This window comes from Hipposideros armiger, unplaced genomic scaffold (genome assembly GCF_001890085.2).
Source record: "Hipposideros armiger isolate ML-2016 unplaced genomic scaffold, ASM189008v1 scaffold_445, whole genome shotgun sequence".
Taxonomy (NCBI): domain Eukaryota; kingdom Metazoa; phylum Chordata; class Mammalia; order Chiroptera; family Hipposideridae; genus Hipposideros; species Hipposideros armiger.
The window spans coordinates 570,973-592,064 of NW_017731795.1; the positions used below are offsets into that span (position 1 = coordinate 570,973).

General features: G+C 42.9%; 1 protein-coding gene across 7 annotated transcripts in view; it reads right to left on the reverse strand.

Moving 5' to 3' along the window:
• CTNND2 (catenin delta 2) overlaps window positions 1–21,092 on the reverse strand; it is an 848,542-nt gene that overhangs the window by 256,948 nt on the left and 570,502 nt on the right. For 4 of the 7 annotated variants that reach the window (XM_019665518.1, XM_019665517.1, XM_019665520.1 and 1 more), the window contains one exon: window positions 20,590–20,652. The exons of the other annotated variants lie outside the window; for them this stretch is intronic. In XM_019665518.1, the coding sequence (XP_019521063.1) occupies window positions 20,590–20,652 (63 nt within the window). The remainder of the gene's footprint in view (window positions 1–20,589; window positions 20,653–21,092) is intronic. 7 annotated transcript variants of the gene reach the window in all.

Here is a 21,092-nt window from a genome sequence, read left to right on the forward strand (position 1 = left end):
TCTGAACTATTACGGGTACCAGGTGCCTTACATTATTCTCAGCCAAGCAATGGACTTCTCTGACTTCAATTTATTAGGAGTTGAGGAGGGAAATAACGTAAAATGATTAGCCAAAATTGATGCTATTATTTATCATTTTTAATTGCATGTACTTTAAGTACCAGTGGATTTCTGCTTCTATTGAAGACCTGAATATTCTAAAAGCCATTAGGTTACAAAGACTTATCAATTGTATTTAATATCTATTTGGTATTGGTTAACTTTAAAATACTTACTTGTTAATGCAAGTAGACTTTTTTAATGACAATATACTCCACAATGAAAAGTTAATTCATACATGTAAGAATTTAGCTGCCCTGGAAATTCTAGCAGGCTCTGTTTGCTGATAATAGCCCAAGGGGAGAAAATGACAAATTATTACCCATCAACTTTACCTTATCAGCCATAATGACTTTATGGAAAATGTTTATATTATGTGATTATGTATCCATTTTACAATTAACAGCCATCTGTTACAATTAACAGACCCACCACGTGGCTCTGTGAACTCTGAGTGGGAACAAGAAGGAAGGGATTTGGCGGCCAATATCTGGGATAGGAGTGCGTGGTTCAAGTATGTTTAAGCAACAGTTTTTACCTCTTCGGTATCAGAAGAATATCAGGATTTTGCCTTAAGAGTAGATTAAGAATTTGAGAAAAAGCCCTGATCACTCTCAACAGGTTTTATTGTGTATGTATGTGTGTGCATGTGTGTACGTGTGTGTATACACACATGCACATATATAAAAGGGAGAGTAATGTTAACTGACGGACTAGAAACACACTGTGGATAAATCATAGAATGGAGCACATTTTTTATAAATTAGGTATTTTCTTATAAATTTGACAGTTCTCTGTGAAAAACTAAAACTAGTGCTTTTAATGATTCTGTTTCTGAAAACAACTGAACTTCCGGGAGAAAGCAGAATTATATAAGTTGATGCATTTTACATGCAGGAACACTGTCTCTTAAGATGCCACACCAGGCTCCGTGTTTCTGGAGGTGAGAACATGTCACACGATAACTGTCAGAGTGTCTTTACAACGTAAGCTAAGAGGGTCGATTGCTAACCAGAATCCATTCTCGGTGACAGCAATTACTTAACAAAATCCATGGTTGATATTTTAGTCCTACAAATGTTTTGTAGCATGTTTCAGATACATGACTCCATCTTCATCACCTTAGATCTCCAAAGAATCACAACTCAACTGATTTCAGGTAATGATGAATAGAGATACTTCCCTTAAAGAAAGTCCTAATAAAAATCTAACAAAATTTGGTGTAGAAAGGTACCAAGGGAGAAAGGTGTTCGAAGACAGTCTTAAAAATGAAGCAACAAATTGTGTGAAAATAGCGTCCATGCATTGCTTCCTTCCAGGGGAATTTGAGAGGCCTTTTTATGAATCGGGAAAGTTCTAGGTCCTGGGGATAGGAATACTGAGCTCTGACTTCAAACCGCTTACACGTTAGTGGGGAAAAGACCGGCTGTATAAATGGGCAGTGGCCATACACTGAGTAAGACACGTTGTTCAAAAACTGCCGGAGCCGCATATGAAGCTGGATAGTTGAGCGCTTTCCTTCTGGATAGTGCTGTGTTCAAATCAATAGAAACGATGGCAGAAGTAATTACGACTAACTTTAATAAATAATTATGCCATCATGAATACCCGTAATAATGGCATATAATTCCCAGAATGTTTAATGTATGCATTTTTATTTGATTTTCTTTACGTTGTAGAAGGGGAAGTCACCTTCTCCAGAATTTCCCACTTATTATGTAGACTGGGAAACTCAGGTCAGGCAGTTTCGTGACTTGACCAAGGTCACAAGTAAATGAGTGTGCGGAACCTGGTGGCTAATTCTCAAGGTTCAAAGCTTCTTCAAAGTTACACTTAACCAAGATGTCTCATCCATGTGGCTCTGTAACACACCCAGCCTCCAGTTCCAAACACTGATTGGTTCTTGGTCTTGGATTGTAGTGGACATTCATGGGGGAGCAGGATTATATAACAGAAAATGCATGTTATCTAAGAAGAGAGCATTTATTCTCATGGTTTTGTGGGTTAAGTTCCTGATGGAAATAGGGTCATGTGGTATAAGGGGTTGATATTCAGGAAGAGCAAACTTAAAATAATAAGTTGCTAGCCATGCCGATGCCATCAGCCAGGATCACCAGGATCCCATCTGTAGCTGAAGAAAGCTGGCTTCACTGCTCCCAACAAGAAGAAAGGGCCCACATGGTGGGACTGTGGGGCACTGCAGCAATGGGATGTTAGAGTGGGCTAGGATGGGGCTGTGCTAGGCGCTTTGGGGCAGATTCAAGGGAGCAGGACTTCATTTTGGGTTGGCTGCTACCAGGATGGGGGCAAAATTCTGTGACTGAGTATCTTAAAGATTTTTATTTGGAAGGAGGGAAGAACAGAGAGAGGCTCACACCGTGATTGATGAAGAAACAGCAGTTATTTCAAGTAGCCAGGAGAGGTGGCTGTTTCCACCAGTTCTGTGGTTCAGACAACACTCATGCTTTTCCTGTGCTCAGGCATGATTCTGGAGGGGCCTTGATTTGGTCCTGACCCATCCTCATCACAGTGTGATGCCTTGTGTGGTGGTGACAGTCTATGAAACTGTTCATGCTCAAAAGAAGACCACCAGGACCTACGTGTGGCCGCCTGGCCAGCTCCTGGCTGCCAGTGAGGAGACCCAGGGGTCACAGAGGGAGAGTGGAGGGGCCGAAGGTAAGCATTCCTTTCTGACTCTGACTGCCTCTGCAGAAGCGTCATTCTGGAGATCAAAATGGTGTTCCTAAGCTTTGTCAACATGTTACCAAAACTACAAGTGGAAAGGAAAGGAAAGATGAGGGAGGGAAGGGAAGGGAAGGGAAGGGAAGGGAAGGGAAGGGAAGGGAACCATTGCTGTCCCCATGAAGCCACACTCCAACTCTTTTTCTGTATCCCTGACTCATTATTTTGAAATCTTACAGACAGCAAGTCTGACACTTGAATGTAACTGCTGACAAATGACCTCATGATCATGTCTGTTAGCACCTTTTGTTGTTGTTACCTGAAATGCATTAGGAATGGGAGAAAAGCTTTGGCTTTGTTGCTTAGCTGTTAGAAAAGAAAAAAAACACAAAAAAGCTATGGACATTTAGCTATGTCTGTCAAGACTGGTGCCCAGGTCAAAAACCACACCTGTCTCGGTCTATGGTTGCACTTCGCCCTTAAAGGAATTCTAAAGAAACTCTGAATACTTTGGATACACTCTTAATATTAGAAAAAAAAGAACTACGGTGTCCAAGTGGCCAGTCACAATTATTTCTCATTACTAGACATTAAATGCAAAAAAAAAAAAATTCTATCCATAGGTATTTTCTTTCATCAGGTTTCACAGTACGTTTAACACAAAACTATTAATTTACTTCCATTTCTGGTATCTGGATGTTTCTAAATATAAAATGTAGAGGAGATAGTCACCTTTCATTTTGAATGAAATAACCAACAATGAATATTTATTAGTAGTCCTTGCAGATCGTGGGTGAAGGGGGTAGGGACAGGCCAGCTGTACACCATTATACTGGAAGATTCCATATCTGTGCAACTGAATACATTAGCCAGCTTCTTTTTAAAGTGCAGTAATAAGAAAAAGAAGGTATTCATTTCAAGATAATAGTGTCCAATTACCTTTAATTTCTACCATTGATAAAGTCTGAGACTAGGCTTTTATTACCTCTGTGTCACCTAACTCTCGGGAGAATGGCTGTGATTAATTTGAAAATTAATTGAAAAGTTTGCACTGAGTTTAAAGGTATTTTCTGTTATTACCGCTATAGATCTTTATAATTTAAAATGGGGTAGATGGGCAGACAGGGCAGATGGAGTAGGTCTGATTACAGGAAAAAGAGCAAGTGGCAGATAAATATAGTTTTATTTATGAAACAATAAAAGCATACGTTATTTCTTTTGTCTTTCGCACTAATTAAGAATTACAGTTTCCTCATTAGGCGTTTTTTAAATTTATTATTATTCACTAGAAAAACGCTATTTTAAGTTTCTATCTCCCCAGCAGCCATCTGATGCCCCAAGGAAACAAATCATGTGGATCTTTAAGAAGACTACTTTAATATCTAATTGTTGCAACAGATTTATTTTTTCTTTGTGAGAAGTGACTGAACAAAGCACACGGGTGGAACCTGACTTTATATAACTTCAGAGGTTCCCAGCCTTTAATGGCTCACGGGGCCCTTTGCGTCTGTCAGTTTTTCACAGGGCCTCTGGGCCCAGAGAAATGCCAGGCAGTGCCATTAATTAGTCAGGTGCAAACAACTTAGGAATTACCCACGTCCTAACAAGTTAGTGCCGTTCGGGCACTGCACAACTTCTCAGACCTTGGAATCAGACACAGCTCTCTCCAGTTCCTCTCAAATTGAGTTTTACATGATACTTGCTTTTTATGACAGAAACCTCTTGCAAAGTTATGACATCATCAAAAGGAATGTGACACAATTGAATTTTGAAACTGAACTAACTCGAGCTCATGCTTGTCTTGGCGTCTGACAGACACTGTGGTTCCGTTAAAAACTTCAACTACCCTGAGAAGCGCCTCTGAGTTGGCTGTGTCACCCTGGGGCACCTTGGAACACAGTTTGGGAACAGCAGTAAATGAATGGTCCTTCCAATAGCTGTGACCTACACCTAAAGAATTTAGCATAATGAACAATTATTGGCAGACAGGCAGATCGTGTGTACAGGAACAGGAAGTTTATCCTGTACGATTTAAATTTAGAATTTCAATTAAGTGACACTGCACATGAGCTCAACGAACATAAACACTTGTCATTTGGGAAACTACTCTCTGTCACGTGTAACAATTTTTCCTTTAAATATTTGAAATGTATTATTTATGACTTCTAAAGACCTAAAACACAACATTCCTTAATGGTTCTTTATATATTTCCAAGATGCTTACAACAGACTTTGGGGACGATACCAACTTTTACAACTGCCATCTCTCCCTCTCTCTCTATTTTTTTAACCTTAACAAGAGTATATATAGTATAATGAAATCATGCAATCAATGCTCAGGACAAAAATACCACGTTAGTGGCAGTGGAATTACAGAAAACACATATATTTGGCATGCTCCTGTCTGTCTCCAATTGTTGTCAAAGTTTTCATTCTTGCCCTTGATTCTGAGGGACCGCCTCACATCCCTTTTCTGCCCTTTCTCCAGGGTCTTTGTTGGGCTTTTGTGGACTTAGACTGCAGAACAAGAAACCATATGAGGGACATGAGAGCCACAGGAAGCCAATGAGTTCAGTGACGGGGAGACTTCGCTCTCAGGTGAATGTCAAAAGCACCCCTTTCCAGGTGTGGCTGCATTGGGGTGATCAGAAACTGCAGTGTTTCCCCCAATGACTCTTTGAGGTAGGCTCTGTAACTATCATCACCATATAGATGAGGAGACCAAGGTTCAGGCAGTTGAAGTGACTTGCTCAGGGTTGGTGAGAGGAAGCCCCGAGAGTCACCCTGGGTTTCGCCGAGCCCATACCCTGTGCGGGCTGCGTGAAGGACCGCCCACCCCTTCCACAGCTGTGGCTCTCAGGGATGGTCAGGAAGCTGGAATTTGGGCACAAAGGAGGAACTTAACCACAGGTGGTGCAGTGGACATCGCTCCGATTTTTCACAACAGAATTGAGCACACTCAAATTTTCTAGGGCTGCTCAGAGAATGTCTGACTTCCACTGGAATAAGTATCAGAGGTGCAGGCTGTGCTCAGAGTACGATCTCAAAGAAGGCTTTCTTCCTCCAGGTCGGAGGAGATGCACATTTCCTGCAGTTATGGGACTGGCTGTTCAGATTCTTTCTATGCTCTGATGTAAAAATAAGAAAGCAGGAGATTTGGTCTAGAATGTTTGTTTTGTTTTTATAACTTCAAGTAGAAGTGCGTAACATCTCTGAACTATTTCTCTGAGTTAGGCGAAGCAGGTATCACCCCGCTTTGCAGATGTGAAAATACTTATGATCGATTAAAATATGGAGCCCATCTTTTTTTTTAATAATTTTTTTTTTAAGATTTTTATTGGGGAATTGGGGGGATGGGAACAGTGCCGGGGAATTGGGGAAAGGGGAACAGACAAGTTGCTGTCGCTTTGCTCCTCAATCTAGTCGTGGAGGACGTTGCTTCACTGGCCCAAGTTGGCACCATCATTACGCTCCTCCCTGGCGAGGCAGATCAGTCGCCGGCTTCTGGACGGCCGCTCACTGCGGCTGCTGGCCGCTCACGCTGGCTGCTGGCCACACACGGTAGCCCATGGCAATCCACTGCCACAGGGACTGCAGCCCACGCCGTCGCCGGCGACTCATGGCAGCCCAGCTCCAGGTTGAGCCGTTGTTCAGCATCTTAGCTGTGGAGGGCAGTGTCACTGGCCCTCACATGTGGGATCCGAACCGGGGCCCTCTGGCATCCCAAGCGAGCTCCTAACCATCGCGCCACTCGGCCGGCCCTGGAGCCCATCTTGACAGTGCAGACGTAAGCCGCAGGAGGCACTGCTCCAGGTGAAAAACATTGACAATTCAGCTGAGTCTGCGTTTCTCATGGTGCTGAGTGGTGTGGGCCGTTGTTGGTATTGAAAATGTGTGTTCTGGATGATGCCAGAGCTAAAAGGTTAGGGATGAGTTTTAAATACCTTCCCTTCATCCCCGATTATGTATGTGTCATGTATGCTTTGACCTATTTATGTTATGAATCTCTGCAACATTTGAGACTTTAAGTTTTCTGCCTATTGTGCCCATTAATACTTCCTTTGTGGTTAAATAGGAGAGGGGAAAACGGCTTGCATGGGGTGGGGGAACAGAAGTAAACCTTACTTTCTGGAAAACACGGGCCATCCCCACTACAGCAAGGACCCCTGGTCTGGGCTGCTCTCCGCTACAGCTGGGCGTCTGGCTAGTTGAGAACATCATGCCCAGCGAGCAGACTTTGTTTGGGCTGGATTTACACAACACAACCAGAACCTGACGCAGGCAAGCGTGCGACAAAGAAGCGTCTCTGGATCCTAGCATTTTTCGTGATCGTTTGGCAGCTGGGGCGGTAGCAGAAATTTTTTGGAAAGGTCTCTTAGAATGCAAATCACTATAACATTATAACATGAATAAAAATTCAGTCTTGCCTCATTTTCTATGAAATGCAACAATCTATAAAGTTGCAATGAAGGTTACCCAATCCAGTAGGATGCTGATGAAAGCCAGCCCAGGCCTCGTTATTTTAGAAGAACATAAATATCCATAAGGGACTATTTCTTCTTTAACTGTTGGGAAAAGGTATTACTACAGACAAGAGAGCGGTTTTTAAGCGCCCCCCTCTCTCTCTGAACACGCAGCCGGCAGTCAGACACAAGAACTGTAAATTCCGTTTCCAGAACAGTCCCCCTGCCGGAGCCATGGCCCCTGACCTCTTGATCTCATGCTTTGGAAGCTGTCATGTTCCCTGTAGGCTCCCTAACTCCAGGCTGGAACCCCCCAGTGTATCCTGCGCAACACTGCCACCGCAGTGCCTCTAAAGGCAAACCAGGCATCTTCCTGGCCTTCTAGAAACTCTCCGCGTGTGCTGTCACTCACGGGACTTCGCTCCGGAACAGAACGGCCCGGGGCTGGCCTCCGCCTCCTCCCCCACAGGACCCAGCAGTGTCATGTCCTCCATTGCCAACTTGGCCCATTTCCCATCTGCTCAGCTAACGCTATTCTGCTCAAGCATTTAGCACTTGTAAAAGCCCTTTCCTGATGCCAAAGAGGTTGGTAACATGCACAGGCGATATTGGTGTGTTAACACGGATACTTAAAATGTCATTTTAGTGTTTGGGACTCAGAGGGTCACACCTCTCGGAGGAAATACCATCTACTTCTTGGCACTCTGAAATTTCCCTCACTTCTCTTACGTCAAGCAAGCAGAACATACAGCCCTTGTCACACTGAAATTTTACACTTATCTGTGGAATTGGTTAATGATAGGTTTCTCAACTAGAGAAGTAAACTCCAGTGAGCAGGGGTCATGCTATTTTTAAGTAATTCTAACACTCCCGGCGCCTCACATACTATTATCTAGTAGGGACTCCATGAGCAAATGAAACTTGTTCACATCCCAAAGGTAAAAGCAGTAACAAAGACAGAAAGCATATACATGCACATATCATATCAGTGCTAACTTAATAGTTACTTGCTCCCTTGCTCACCACACCTCCCTGACCCCATTCATTCATTCATTCGCTCATTCAGTCACTGAATATTTACGGAGTGTGAACGAGGCAGAGTGAATAATGTACAACCATGGCCCCAGGGTGGAGCTGGGAGGGAGAAGGCATGTGAATACATCCCGTCACGGTCTCTCAGCTTTGGCATGACGGGTGTTTTGGTGTGGATAATTCTTGGTTGGGGGAGAAGGCTTCCCCACATGGTAAGATATTTAAAAACATCCCTGGCCTCTACCAACTAGATGCCAACAGCATCAACCTGCAGTTACGACAGCCAATAACGTCTCCAGGTGAGAGCCACTGGTGTAAAGAATATTTCTGACGCCACCAGAGAAAGATCACAGGACATTAATGGGCTGTGGTCACATTACCTGGGCCTCCTCTTCCTCCTGCTGATAATATCGCCCAAAGGTAGAGTAGGTTCCTTTTTTGGGCTCCGGGGGCCCTCATCTAGAATTGTGGGCAGGAAAGAAAGGGTGGGGGAGGGTGCACAGTAGTCACCTCTTGCTCCCTTTGGCTCAGGTACCTAAGTGAATGAATGAATAGCTGTCAGTCCTGCATTAGGCACAGAGAACCACCTGTGACGAGGTGGCCGGTAGATGACGGATATTCCAGTTCCTCAGCCATCGATCGTAGTGGCAGCGTGATGGCTGGCAGGCCCTCTAAGGCATGTCATGCATTTTCAGTATTTGCAAGTTAGCTTTTGGGTGAATGCATGGCTATTTTATGCGGGTCCCTTACAGGGACCTTGGCAGTCTGAGCATATATTTGCAAGGAACACTGTCTGGGGGTCTCTGTCCTAAATAACGCTCCTCATGCATTCTTTCATCATCGTCGTTCTCCAATTATTCTGCCAGACCTTCTTCCATCAAGGAATAGAGCTGGGCTAGCTTTTTCAGTCATTACATTCCTGGGGTGAATAATGCTTTTCAGTCGATCTGGTATCTCAGTCTGACTCAGATTTGGTGGAAAGTCAGATCCTTTCAGGGCTGCCTCCATGAGCACTGTGACGGCAGGAAGCCAGCCTTGTACCTTAGGTTTTAATGGATTTCCTCTAATAAACCCCAGACATCACAGGAGCGCAAAACCCTTCCTATCAGGGAACCCCACCGATGCTGCATTGTAACAGGGTCCACAGGCAAGGAAGGTGGGGCTGGAAAGCCAGCAAAACTGAAGGCCTTTGGAGGGGCTGGCTCCGACCCTGCTCTCCTGACCTTTCTCTCCCCTGAAATACAGCGGCTTCCATCTGGTCACCCCAACCCCTTTAAAGCATTAACCTGTCAACCTTGCAAAACAAGTGTATGCTCAGGCCCCAACTGGGTGGGCAAATTACTCAAGGTCACAAAGAAAAATGTTACAAAAGCTGAAAAAGACTCCATACTGTAATTCCTTTTCCAAGGCAGGAGAATGTAGTAATCGCTTCACTCTTATTAAAATAAAACGACCCAAACTTGATAAGTTTTACTTTTGTCTACTCTTTATTTCTGTACAAAAAAAAGGTTTTTTAATATATTATTTTAATGAAGAGATTACCAAAAACATTAAGTCGTTTTTCTCATCTTTGCAGAAGGTCATTGCATACAAGATAAGAACATAGAAAGAAGATAATCTCCACCATCAAGAGAAAAAGCAGGCGTGCCTCTTAAGTTTGGGAAATTCAAAAAGTGATTTAAAAACCCCAAGAATTTCAGGTCATTCTTAATAACATTCCTATTTTTAGATTTCATAAAAATTTTTACCAAGGCACACTCAGAGAAGTTCTGTGCATTCTCTATATATTTTCATTCTTTCTTTTTTTCACTTCTGGTTTCCATCTACATAGAAAAGGTTGGCCAATGGAAAGGGCTGTGTGTCTGTCTCCTGCTCGTCATGTCTTCATTTACGAACCAGTGTATCCTCTCCACAGACACCATGATGGTTAGTTTTCTGCAGCATCTTGGGTAGGCCACAGTACCCAGTTATTTAACCAAACACGAATCTAGGTGTTGCCTTGAAGGTATTTTGTAGATGCGGTTAATATCCACAATCAGCTGACTTTAGGTAAAGATCACCTTCAACAATGTGGGTGGACCTCACCTAATCAGCTGATGGTCCATAAAAATAAAAACAGATTTCCAAGAGAAATTCTATCTCAGAGCAGCTGTATCAACTCCTGCCTGAGTTCCCAGCCTAGTGGCCTACAGATTTCAGACTTGCTAACTCCCACAACTGCAGGAGACGACTTCTGAAACATTCTCTCTCTCACTACGTGTGCATGTGTAATGTATACATGTGTACACACACACACACACACACACACACAAACACACACAAAGATTAGAAGGAAAAAACGCGAGAAAATAAGAATCTTCTTAGGTCCCCAATGGTGGCTCGGTGTAGTGTGGCAGGAAGTCAATGGAGCTGTCAGCTGCTTCCATGCCCAGTCCTCACCCCCGGTCCTCATCCCTGGTCCTCACCCCCTCCCCCGCTCCCCCCACACACATCTGGGCTGAGCTAAGTGATATGTCTGCACTGACAGATTGTGGCTCTGAGGCCAGGTCACAAGAAGCCTTGTAACTCCCACCCGGTCTTTGGGATGTTTTCTCCCAGGCACTCCCTCCTGGATCCCAGCCACCAGGCTCTGAGAAGCCCAGGGCACATGGAGTGGGGGCTCTGGCCAACTGCCCCAGCCGAGCGCCCAGTAGGCAGCCAGCATCAGTGATAGCCTGTGTGGGTTGTGCCGTCCTGGACGCCAAAGATGCCACCCTGTAATATGCCTCTTTGGCATAAGGATTATTTTGAACTGATTATTTTTGGGAAACTACAGACACAGGAGAAGCTCTGAAAACAGAGTAGAATTTACCCTTTTGTAAGGGAAATTTACATTTATAAAGGAAATCTCCATTTGTAAGGGTGTCTCCTTGCTATACTAGGAAGAGAAAGGTGACTTGTGGACAAAAAAAAAAAAGGGGGGGGTTTCTATGGAAATTAACCTCGTAGGGTAAACTGATCATAAATTCCTAACTGGACAGCTCAGTACATTTGCAGTAAAAGGTTTATCTTTGTCCTAAGCAGCCCTGTCTGTTGTTTCTGTGCATCTACATTCACACACCTTTGAAATAACCACCTTCCAGAAAGCACAGAATCTTGTTAACTCTCCTGCAATCCAATCCCTTGCTTTCTCCCACCTCCTTGTCATCTTCCTTACATATCAAATGCATAAAAGAAGCTGCAAAACTGGTACTGTCCAGAGCATGTGAGATTTTGCTCCCTGGCAATTGTCATCAGTTTGGCTCAAATAAACTCATAAAAATTCTCTATGGGTTTGGACATTTCTTATATCCACGCTGTAAATTACTAGAAACGCATCTATGGAGAAGGTATGGACTAAAATCTGCATAAGAAGCCTTACTCTGGTTCACCATGCTTTTCCTGCTCCCTTCCCATAACTGGCCACCCTCTCCCCTCACACCACCCCTACCATCTTTTTATCTTGAGCTGAAGATGGTATTTAAGTGGTGGACTGGGCCATCTCAGGGAGTCAGTCCTTTTCCGGGTGTCTCTGATGTATATATGAGGTAGTATACATGTTGATAATCTTGTTTATTTTTCTCTTGTTAACCTGTCTTTTATTATGGCGAGGGTGTGTGTCAGCCAAAAACTCAGAAAGGGAGAGGGGACATTATTTTTACTCCTCCACACCATCCAGCCCTGTAAGACCATTACCTGACTGCAGTCCCACTGACCTCTCACCACCTCCTCATGAGGACACTGAAGGGGTTCAGAACAGGCCTCCCCAATATGTGCTACTTTGGCATGTGGATTATTTTGAGCAACATGTAGACCCTGTGGGCTCAGGAGAAACTTCTGTCCCTCCCTTAACTACTTAAAAGAATTTAAATTAGAGGTCTCACTCCTAATAAGAATTATCACCAGTGATAACTTTTTATGACCTATCTGTATGGCAGGGCAAACATTTAATTACTGAACACCTGCTATTTTTACTAATCTGCAAATCACTCTCCTCCCTGTGAAGCATCAGACCTCTTACCATGTTCCCTAGCTCAGGATGTCACACATGCCTCATTTACCTTTCTGTCACTGAACCTCTCATGCATGTGGGGGTCTATAACTTTCCCGTACATGTGAGCTTCCCGTATGTACATATATCATTAAATTTGATTATTTCCTCTTGTTCATTTGCCATAGGTAGATTTAATTATTAGACCAGCTGAGAAAACCTAGAGGGTAGAGGAAAATTTTTCCTCTCCCATAATACCCAAGTGAGAATTTCCCAGCTAAGCCCGGTGTAAAAAAGAACCAAGAGTTACGATACATTATTTATAAGCCACTAAATTTTGAGGTGGTTTGTCATATGGGAATAGCGAATTTCAGCATGTAGGAATAGCTTTGGTTACATTGTTCTTAAGGGTTTTACATTTGTTTATTTGTTTTGTGAATGAAATAGAAGCACTGTAATAAGTCCAACTGCAAGTACCCTCACAGGGTGGTCTGGTCATAAATCCCTAACTGGGCAGGTCACAGTGGGTGGTCACCCCAGGCCTACAGAAGGTTGATCTTTGCCTGAAGCCAGCCCTGCATGTTGTTGTTGTGCCTCTAGGTTCACACACCTTTGGAACACCAGGAGTAATCTTCTTTTGCAGACCCCTGGGAGGTGTAACCCTCACGGGAGCACATAATCTTGTTAACGGTGGTTCTGTAATCCAATCATAGAGATTTCCTCTGCTGTGCTTTCTCCCACCTTCAGGTAACTGTCCTTATGCTCCCCCCGTAATTACAAATGTATAAAAAGAACTGGCAAAACTGTCATCTGCCAGAGCATTTAAGGTTTTGCTCCCTGGGCATGCCCTCAGTTTGGCTCAAATAAGCTCCTATAAAAATTCTCTGCAGGTCTGAGTGGTTCTGACGTTGATAGTCGCAACCAAGGATACTCTTCACACTACCTAATGAACAGACCCACACAACAAGAATTTTGAAACTGTTTAAAAGAGAATGTGATGTGTACAAACAGTGCCTGTTTTGTTAAATTCTTTCCCACTGGACAGGAATAAAAGGTCTGGAAAGAACCACTGTTGTGGAGAACCCCAAAAGACAGGCTGAATGGATCTAGCTCATCTGTGTCAAGACTATGGGCTGACAGAGGAGGAGAGCTCCGATGCCTTTTCACTAATATTTTAAAAGGGGCAAACACACTGTACTGAATAGATTTTTCATTTTCTGTATATTATGATTCTTTGACATCTTAGAAAACTTTTGAGGCTGCGGACAGACTGCCCTTCCTAGCGGCTGGCCAAATCTGGGGCACAGCAAAGGGCCCAAGAAGGAGAATGACACTGATGTGACAACTACCAAATCCAGGGCCGCGCCTCCTCTATTCACCCCTACACCCAAGAATGCTAATATTCCTCTGCATTAATCATCCCAGGGCCAGGTGCCAGGCAACTCGGGGCCATATCTACACTACATAGCCCACTGAAATTATTCAAATGGGACAGTCCTAAACTGCACCCTGTCCTGCTTTGCGTCTCCCACAGAAACCCCAACAGAGGCTGTGTCCTAAGCGCTTCCCTCCTGTCTTCCTCCTGACCACTCTGGGGTCTGCTGTGGAGCCCCACACGGCGCGCTAGGCCTCTCGTCCCTAAGAATTGTGGGTTTCTCCTCTGTCTCCTCATGTGGCCTCACCTGACTGACCCTCTCATAAAAGAATAAAAAAACACACACTCTTTTAAGCCACCTGGAAACTGTCCTGAAATGGAGACGTTTTAAATGCTTCCTAACTTCTCCCACTCGTCCATGGCTCTCTCTATGGCACTTGGCGACATCAGGCTGTTTCATCACAAGCTGAGATGGCCCTTCCTTGAGTGATGCGTTCGTGTATAAAGCTCTGAGTGCCACAGCGAGTAGTGAGGGGTAGAAAATGGAGATGACAATGAGAAGAAAGAAACAGAGTAGGGACACAAATGTGTTTTAAACAGACATACCCTCACTCATGCAGGTCTTGCATCATGGATGGGGAAGAGGCTTGATCACTGCAGTGTACACCTGAAGCGGATGTTGTACAATATTGTATGTCAACTATAAGTGAATATATATATATATATATATATATATATATATAGTCATGGGACGTGGAGTATAGTGTGGGAGTTGAGTCAAGGGAATTGTAATAGATATGTATGATATTGGGGGGAAATGGGGCGGCGGATTGGGGAGGGGGGTTGTCACTTCGAGGGGTAAAAAGTATAACTACTGCACTGTGTTGTACAGCTGAAACTAATTCTAAAAATGTGTATTTCATAATAAAAAATAATTATAAAAAAAAGAGTACAGAATGATACTTCCTGGTGCTGAGACCTCTTTGGAAGGTCTGGCCTGTAACATGCTATTAAGTAACAAATTATCACTGCAATGCATAAAATAATGACACACATTGTAAAACTGTTACTTCTTCTAATGGATCTAATTTACACACTAAGGGAGCTTACAAACGCAAGGTCTCAAGTGAACACTCCAGTGAGAATATAAAACAATTTTTTTGTAGTATGAAAATAATTTTCAATGTCATGTAATTTGGAATTTTAATGTGTAAAAAGAGGAGAGTCAATGATCTGAACAAAAGAAAGGTGACAAATAAAGGTAGTAACGTTACCGGCAGCCATTAGGAAGTAACATTACATTTAGTGTTACTGGGAAGTATAATAGATGCACTAGTGGGTAAATAATTAATCCATATGAAGGTTATTAAATTATTTCTGCCATCTCTCTCATTACAGCTAGCCCACGAGCAGGACTCCAAAGACTGTAACTGACATCGGCCCACACATCTTGGATGGAGGGGTCAGGCTCCCTATGCGAGTTGGTGCATGCTGGGAGCTGACATTTGTAACATGATACATGCCACAGTCACGCATGTACATGTATGTACTTACACTTCACCTTGGCCCAGAAGGGATGTAGGGTCATTGCCTTCCCTCTAATAAAAAATAAAAAATTAAAATTCAAGGTCTAAATATGGAGGCCAAATGAGCCATTAAGCATGAGACATAGGGCCCCAGGCGTGTCTTCCTTCTGGCCTTTTATTGATCCAGGCTGAGTCTCTCGGTGTTGCCCCAAAGGAAGACAGGGAGGTGGGCTTGAGCCTGGAGGGGTTCCTTCCTCCAGGACCTGCTGACAGAATACTTTATTTGTTGTTTGTTGCATGCTGACACCGTGCTTGGATCTGGCAAGTTACCCAGTGTCCTCTGGAACGGCTTGCAACGGAGACTGACAAACACCCAGTTATAAAAATCCCCCAGCTGGAAAGGCAGTTAACGCTCCCAAGGACACAGTCACTTAGCATTTTCACTTGGACTCTGTCTCAGATATTAAAGCAGCGTCTCAGGATCCCGCTGAACAAACCAAGGGCCGTTTGCTCTTCCAGCTCTGGAGGATGAGGTGCGTCAAGGGCGAACCCTCTGGGGCTGCACCCACCCTGAGGAGGGGAAGGGAGGTGTGGGAACTTCCTGCGGGCTTTGGTCTTTCCAACCTACCACTAGTGTTGGTAAACGGGAAAGAGAGGGCAAGTATGACATCTAATGCATTTTGTAGCTCTACCTGCACGTGAATGGGCTCCCCATTTTTTTTCCTAAAAGTCAGCTTGAAGTTGAATTGGTAAGATTCTATGCCATAAAACAACTCAGTGACTACACACACCAGCAATGTTCGATTAACTATTTTAAGTAAAAAAAAAAACCTTATGCAAAGGTCTAAGTTAACCAAGACATGAAGGTGTGTGAAAGCGGATCCCATGTGCTCGTTATTTAAATCATAGGACATGTATGAAAGATGTCAAGAGCTTTGTAGGCATATTGTACATTCAGTGGCTGATTCTCTTGATCCCTCCAACTCCCTCCACTAACATAGGTTTTTAAAAAACTGTTCCTTGAAATAAGACTTTCCTGTCAGTCACTTAATTTATTCCCATCTGGCCTGCCATGTCCCAGAAGGACTTGCCGATGGCTCTTACAGAAATAACATTTCAGAGGTGAAAGAAACCTTGATGCCCACATAGCCCAGCCTTCACCTGCTGGGTGACCTCACGCTGTCGAGTCATTTTCAGTGTGTGTGAATGACAAGAGAACACCTCTTCCAGCTGGCGCGTTTCCAATTGAGGACAGACTCCGCCCTGAACTTCTTTTTCCACTGACCCCATGTCTATGTCTCAACCCATTTGACTCTGTCCCTGAATTCTGAAGCCTCTCAAGATATCTAAGATCTCTTTTCTAGAATGGTCCATTTAGTATTTAAAATACAGCAATCATGATAAATGGTTCAAGAATGCTATATTCAGAGTGTAGAATATTTAAAGTCACATATATTAAGCAATATATGTGAAAACACAGAAAAATGTTCATGAAAGGATATCCAATGAATTAAAAAACAAAAACAAGATGCAAATCTATACAGGAGCTATGACAAGAGTGAGGGTATGTGCACTGTGTGTGTGAAGGAAGAGGCAGGTGGTGAAAGAGAAGAGAGAAAGACAGAATGGACAAGAAAACAAGAGAATTTTAAGACAGAGAATAAATGGCCATGTGAACATTGTTATCGATGGTGCCATCATCGGTCACTTTTAAAGTACTTCTTTGTGTATTCCAATATGAATTTTGAACTCAGCCCTTTATAACTATTCTGTGCCTCTGCGTTCCCACACCCACTCTACAGGCTTCATATCTACTCTCATCCAATACCTCATCTGGCTTGATTTTGAGTATTTCGCCCTCCTTTGATCACACTCCAGTTTGTGCACGTGCCTCTTTGAGAACTGCCAACAGCTGGACACAGCATTCCAGGATCCCAGGTGTGGTGTGACCAGCTCAGGGAGAGTGAACATGGTCCCCCTGCCCTGGACAGGGTCTTTCCATCCATGCGTCTGAAATCACGTTCCCGCTGGTGGCATGTCATGTGAAATCTCATGTTTACCTTTGCATCAACTAAACATACATGTTCTTGTAAAAAATGTGTTGTTAACAGTATTTTCGTCAGTCTTTATTCTCAGTTCTAGTCATCAAAATGACTGACCGACTGAAATATTTGTTTGTTTCAATCTGTTGTTTTGACCTAATATATGTTACAAAAATAAAAGGAGAATTATCAATTTTCTAAAGGATACTTGATAGTATGGGTTGAACTGGTCCCCCAAAATATATTCGTTGATAAGATTTGCTGAACCTGTGAGTGTGACCTTATTTGGATATAGGGTCATTGCAGGTGTGATACAGTCATGAGGTCATACTGAATTAGGGTGTCTGGTATCCTTATAACAAGAGAGGAATTTGTACACAGAGACACAGAGAGAAGACCATGTGAAGACAGGCACAGGGAGATGCTATGTAATCACAGAGGGAGGGACTGGGATGACGGCGCCTACAAGCCAAGGAATGCAGCCAGCAGAAGCTGTAAAGGGCAGAGAGGATTTTCTCCTGGAGCCGCAGAGAATGCGTCGCTCTGCTGGCAACTTGATCTCGGACTTCTAGCCTCCAGGACTCAGAGATGATACATTTCTATTCTTTAAGTCACCCAAGTTGGCGGTCACCTTTAATGGCTGCTCTAGGAAACTAATGCATTTGGAAAGGTGCCATGATAGAGTTTCTTAGAAGCAGCATCTGCTTAAATGATACACAAAGCCTGTACTTTAGAAAATATGTTGAAAGAAATGTATTTTAATTGTGATTAATTTGAGGGCTTAATAGTATCTAATCCAATGTCCTCTCTACAACTAATTTTTCTAACAACGAAGCTAGATTTGAGAAAATAATAATAATGCTTAAAGTTGTCAACATATATTGAATGCTTGCAGGGTGCCAAGCATTATGCTAAAACCAAGCAGACATTACATTCTCTGAAATTAGTTAAAAAACTAGGGAGCATGGCTGTATGAATTCTCCATGTTTAAAAAAAGGCACTTCTCATTACGGGGTTCAGGTGACTTTGCTCAGGGAACACAGGAAACCCACCGACTGGTAGGTTTGAGAACTCTTTCGCTGAAAGGGTTAAATAACTCACCTTTTCTTCATGTAACCACAGCATGACGACGAGCTCTCTCAGACCCTTTGAATTGATAGCTTTGGAACAACAGGCATATGGCTACCACTTGAGCTTCTTAAAATTCTAAGTAAAAAGAATTTATTTCCCAGCACATAGCTGTAGTTTCGCATGGCAAAATCACTCTGGGATGACGGATCCTTGCCTCATTTTCATAATTATCATAAATGCATACAAAAGCCTAAATAAAGAATAAAGAATTAACTCCACAACTAGAGCACATAAAGCTGCAGCGTGTCACCACATCTCACTCTCTGCCGTAGTAAATGCCTCCGATAAATAGAGTTAAATGGGTTAATTAGTCACCGGTGGTTATTGTAATTGTAGTATTGAAAATCGGAGACAAACGCTAGGAGAATTCTCATCACAGGGTTACCTGGGTTTTAATGGGAGAGTTCGCCTGGGACAGTGGCACCTCTAAAACATCGCGTCACTGATTACCTCTCTCCCTCTCTGCCTTTCATAATTAGCTGTACACTATTAAGTTAATGCACATTTATCTACAACAATTTAATTCAGAGTGTGAAGACTCTTTCTGGTCTATAATTACACTGCAGTTTAATTAGCATAATTTCCACTGCACATATTTTAATAAAGAAGTTGCCATTACGGGTTGGCTTTCCATGTGGAACTTTTCCAGGGAACAGCATAAGGGCAGACAAATGCCTTCTACTCATGAACTGCCACAAGTGCACAGAGCTTATCTGAAGCCTACTTTTGATGCGTGCCTCTCCAGGAGGGGACCTGGTGGGCTCTCCCAAACCACTAGTGTCCACTGCGAGCATGAGCAGCAGAGGGCTCACCCTCCATGATTACCGAAGGCTGGGCGATGGCTGATTTGTCAATTGTGCTACGTGGAGCTGGGCTTGGCCTCATTAGTCTGCAAATGTCTAGTCCAAGGTGTGAAAACATCTCTACAGTTTATTTTGAATCTGGATGCCCAGGGGATGGCCATTTGAGTGCCTCAAATCCAGCCACAACTAGATGTCATCGGTTATTAACTGGGACCCAGATAAACGAGAACTTGAAGTGATTTTTATTCACTTGAAGGACCTAAACAACTTGGTTCCTCCTCCACAGCACGCTTGTGGGAGGCCAATTAACAAGCCAGGAAGCCATCCTACGAGTCGGGCACTGAAATGGCAAATACCTACTGTGTGATTTAACAGGGCCCCACACATGGCACAAATATTACCAATTTGTCTTAATAATAACCAAACTGTCTGACTTAGAGGAAAATCTTCAGCTCTAGTAGCTCATTATAGTTTGCATGGGCAGTTAACTATTAAGATGACTTCGCAAAAAAGGGTTCGTGAATGCTTTTGGTGTTAACATTCTAACCAAGCACTTCTGCTTCCTCTGAACTTGCAACATTGAACGGGAGGTGACAGTATCATACAGGGGATATGAAGGCGAGCCTCAAGGGGAGAAAGAAAATGTCGCTGCTGTGCAGAAAAACTTAAAATAAGAAAACTATAAAGGAAGCAGGTGGATCAAACCCATAATGGCGAAACCCAAGAAACACTGCTTCTTCTCATGTGAAAGGGCCCAAGGCAAGGTGTGATTCAGGGGCCCTGTATGAAGCGGGGGTTTTTAGACTTGCCTGACATCAGCGTCATTTCTGGAAAATCCAGATTGTTCCATGAGACACAGAACATGTGTCTGCTCCAGCTCAAATATTTCCAGATTACCTTTCTCAGATGCATGTTAGAAACTTAAAGCATATTAAAAAAAAAATTATGAGTGAGCTTAAAGCATCATTTCAGTCAGGTACCTATTTCCTTTCCAAATCATCAGAAGTACAACTTAGAAATAACACAGCAAACGCAGGTAAAGTATTATCACACTACTTACACTACATGGACTCAAAATTATATAATTTTCTGAAGGCTCATCTCAATTTTGATTTTTTTCAGAGTCACTTTTCAACCATGTAGAGCTCACGTGTCTGTGAATAGTTACTCAAATTTGTCTTTAGTTCACAGTTACGGGGACATTTCTTTCCTTTTGAAATAGGATTTCCCTAACAGTGAGCCATGAGCATATTAAAAAAAAGTATGCTGAGTCCGTACCCATACTCAATTCATCATTTACTGTAATAGGGCCGAACGAACTGACACAGATTTACAAGTTTCATAGACAGAAGCCAAGGCCTGGTCTCAACAAGATTATGTGTACATGAAGTTCATGATATACGTGTGGCATGAATGTCAATACTTACAAAAAAGGTGCCTCGTTTTGCAATTGCTGCCAGAGTTCCTCTCTAGACTTGCACTTTGGAACCCTGCAGAATGATTTTTACAGGAGTAAGCCCTCCCCCTCAGAAAGGATAGCATCAATATTCACATTCACATTACATAAACCAAGAAAGTTAGCTGTCTATTTATGAACTACATAGAATACAAAAAATATACTGGTGATGGAAAATGATAAAACACAGAACCTTGAATTGTGTGATATGTTAACCGTGGAAATATTAATCATGTAACACTTATTTTTCAAAAGAGTTCATATTTATGAACCATGGACATTCACAAACATTACATTTCACCACTTCTGAATTGCAAAGTGCAAACAAAATCATCATGATGAACTTACATGAATTCGTATCTAAACCCTCAATTTCGAGTTCACTTTACACTAATGTTGGAATTCACTAGAAATTGTTTCTACTAGAAGGGCATCCCCAATGTGGGGTTGTTTTTATTTTTACTTTACTCACAA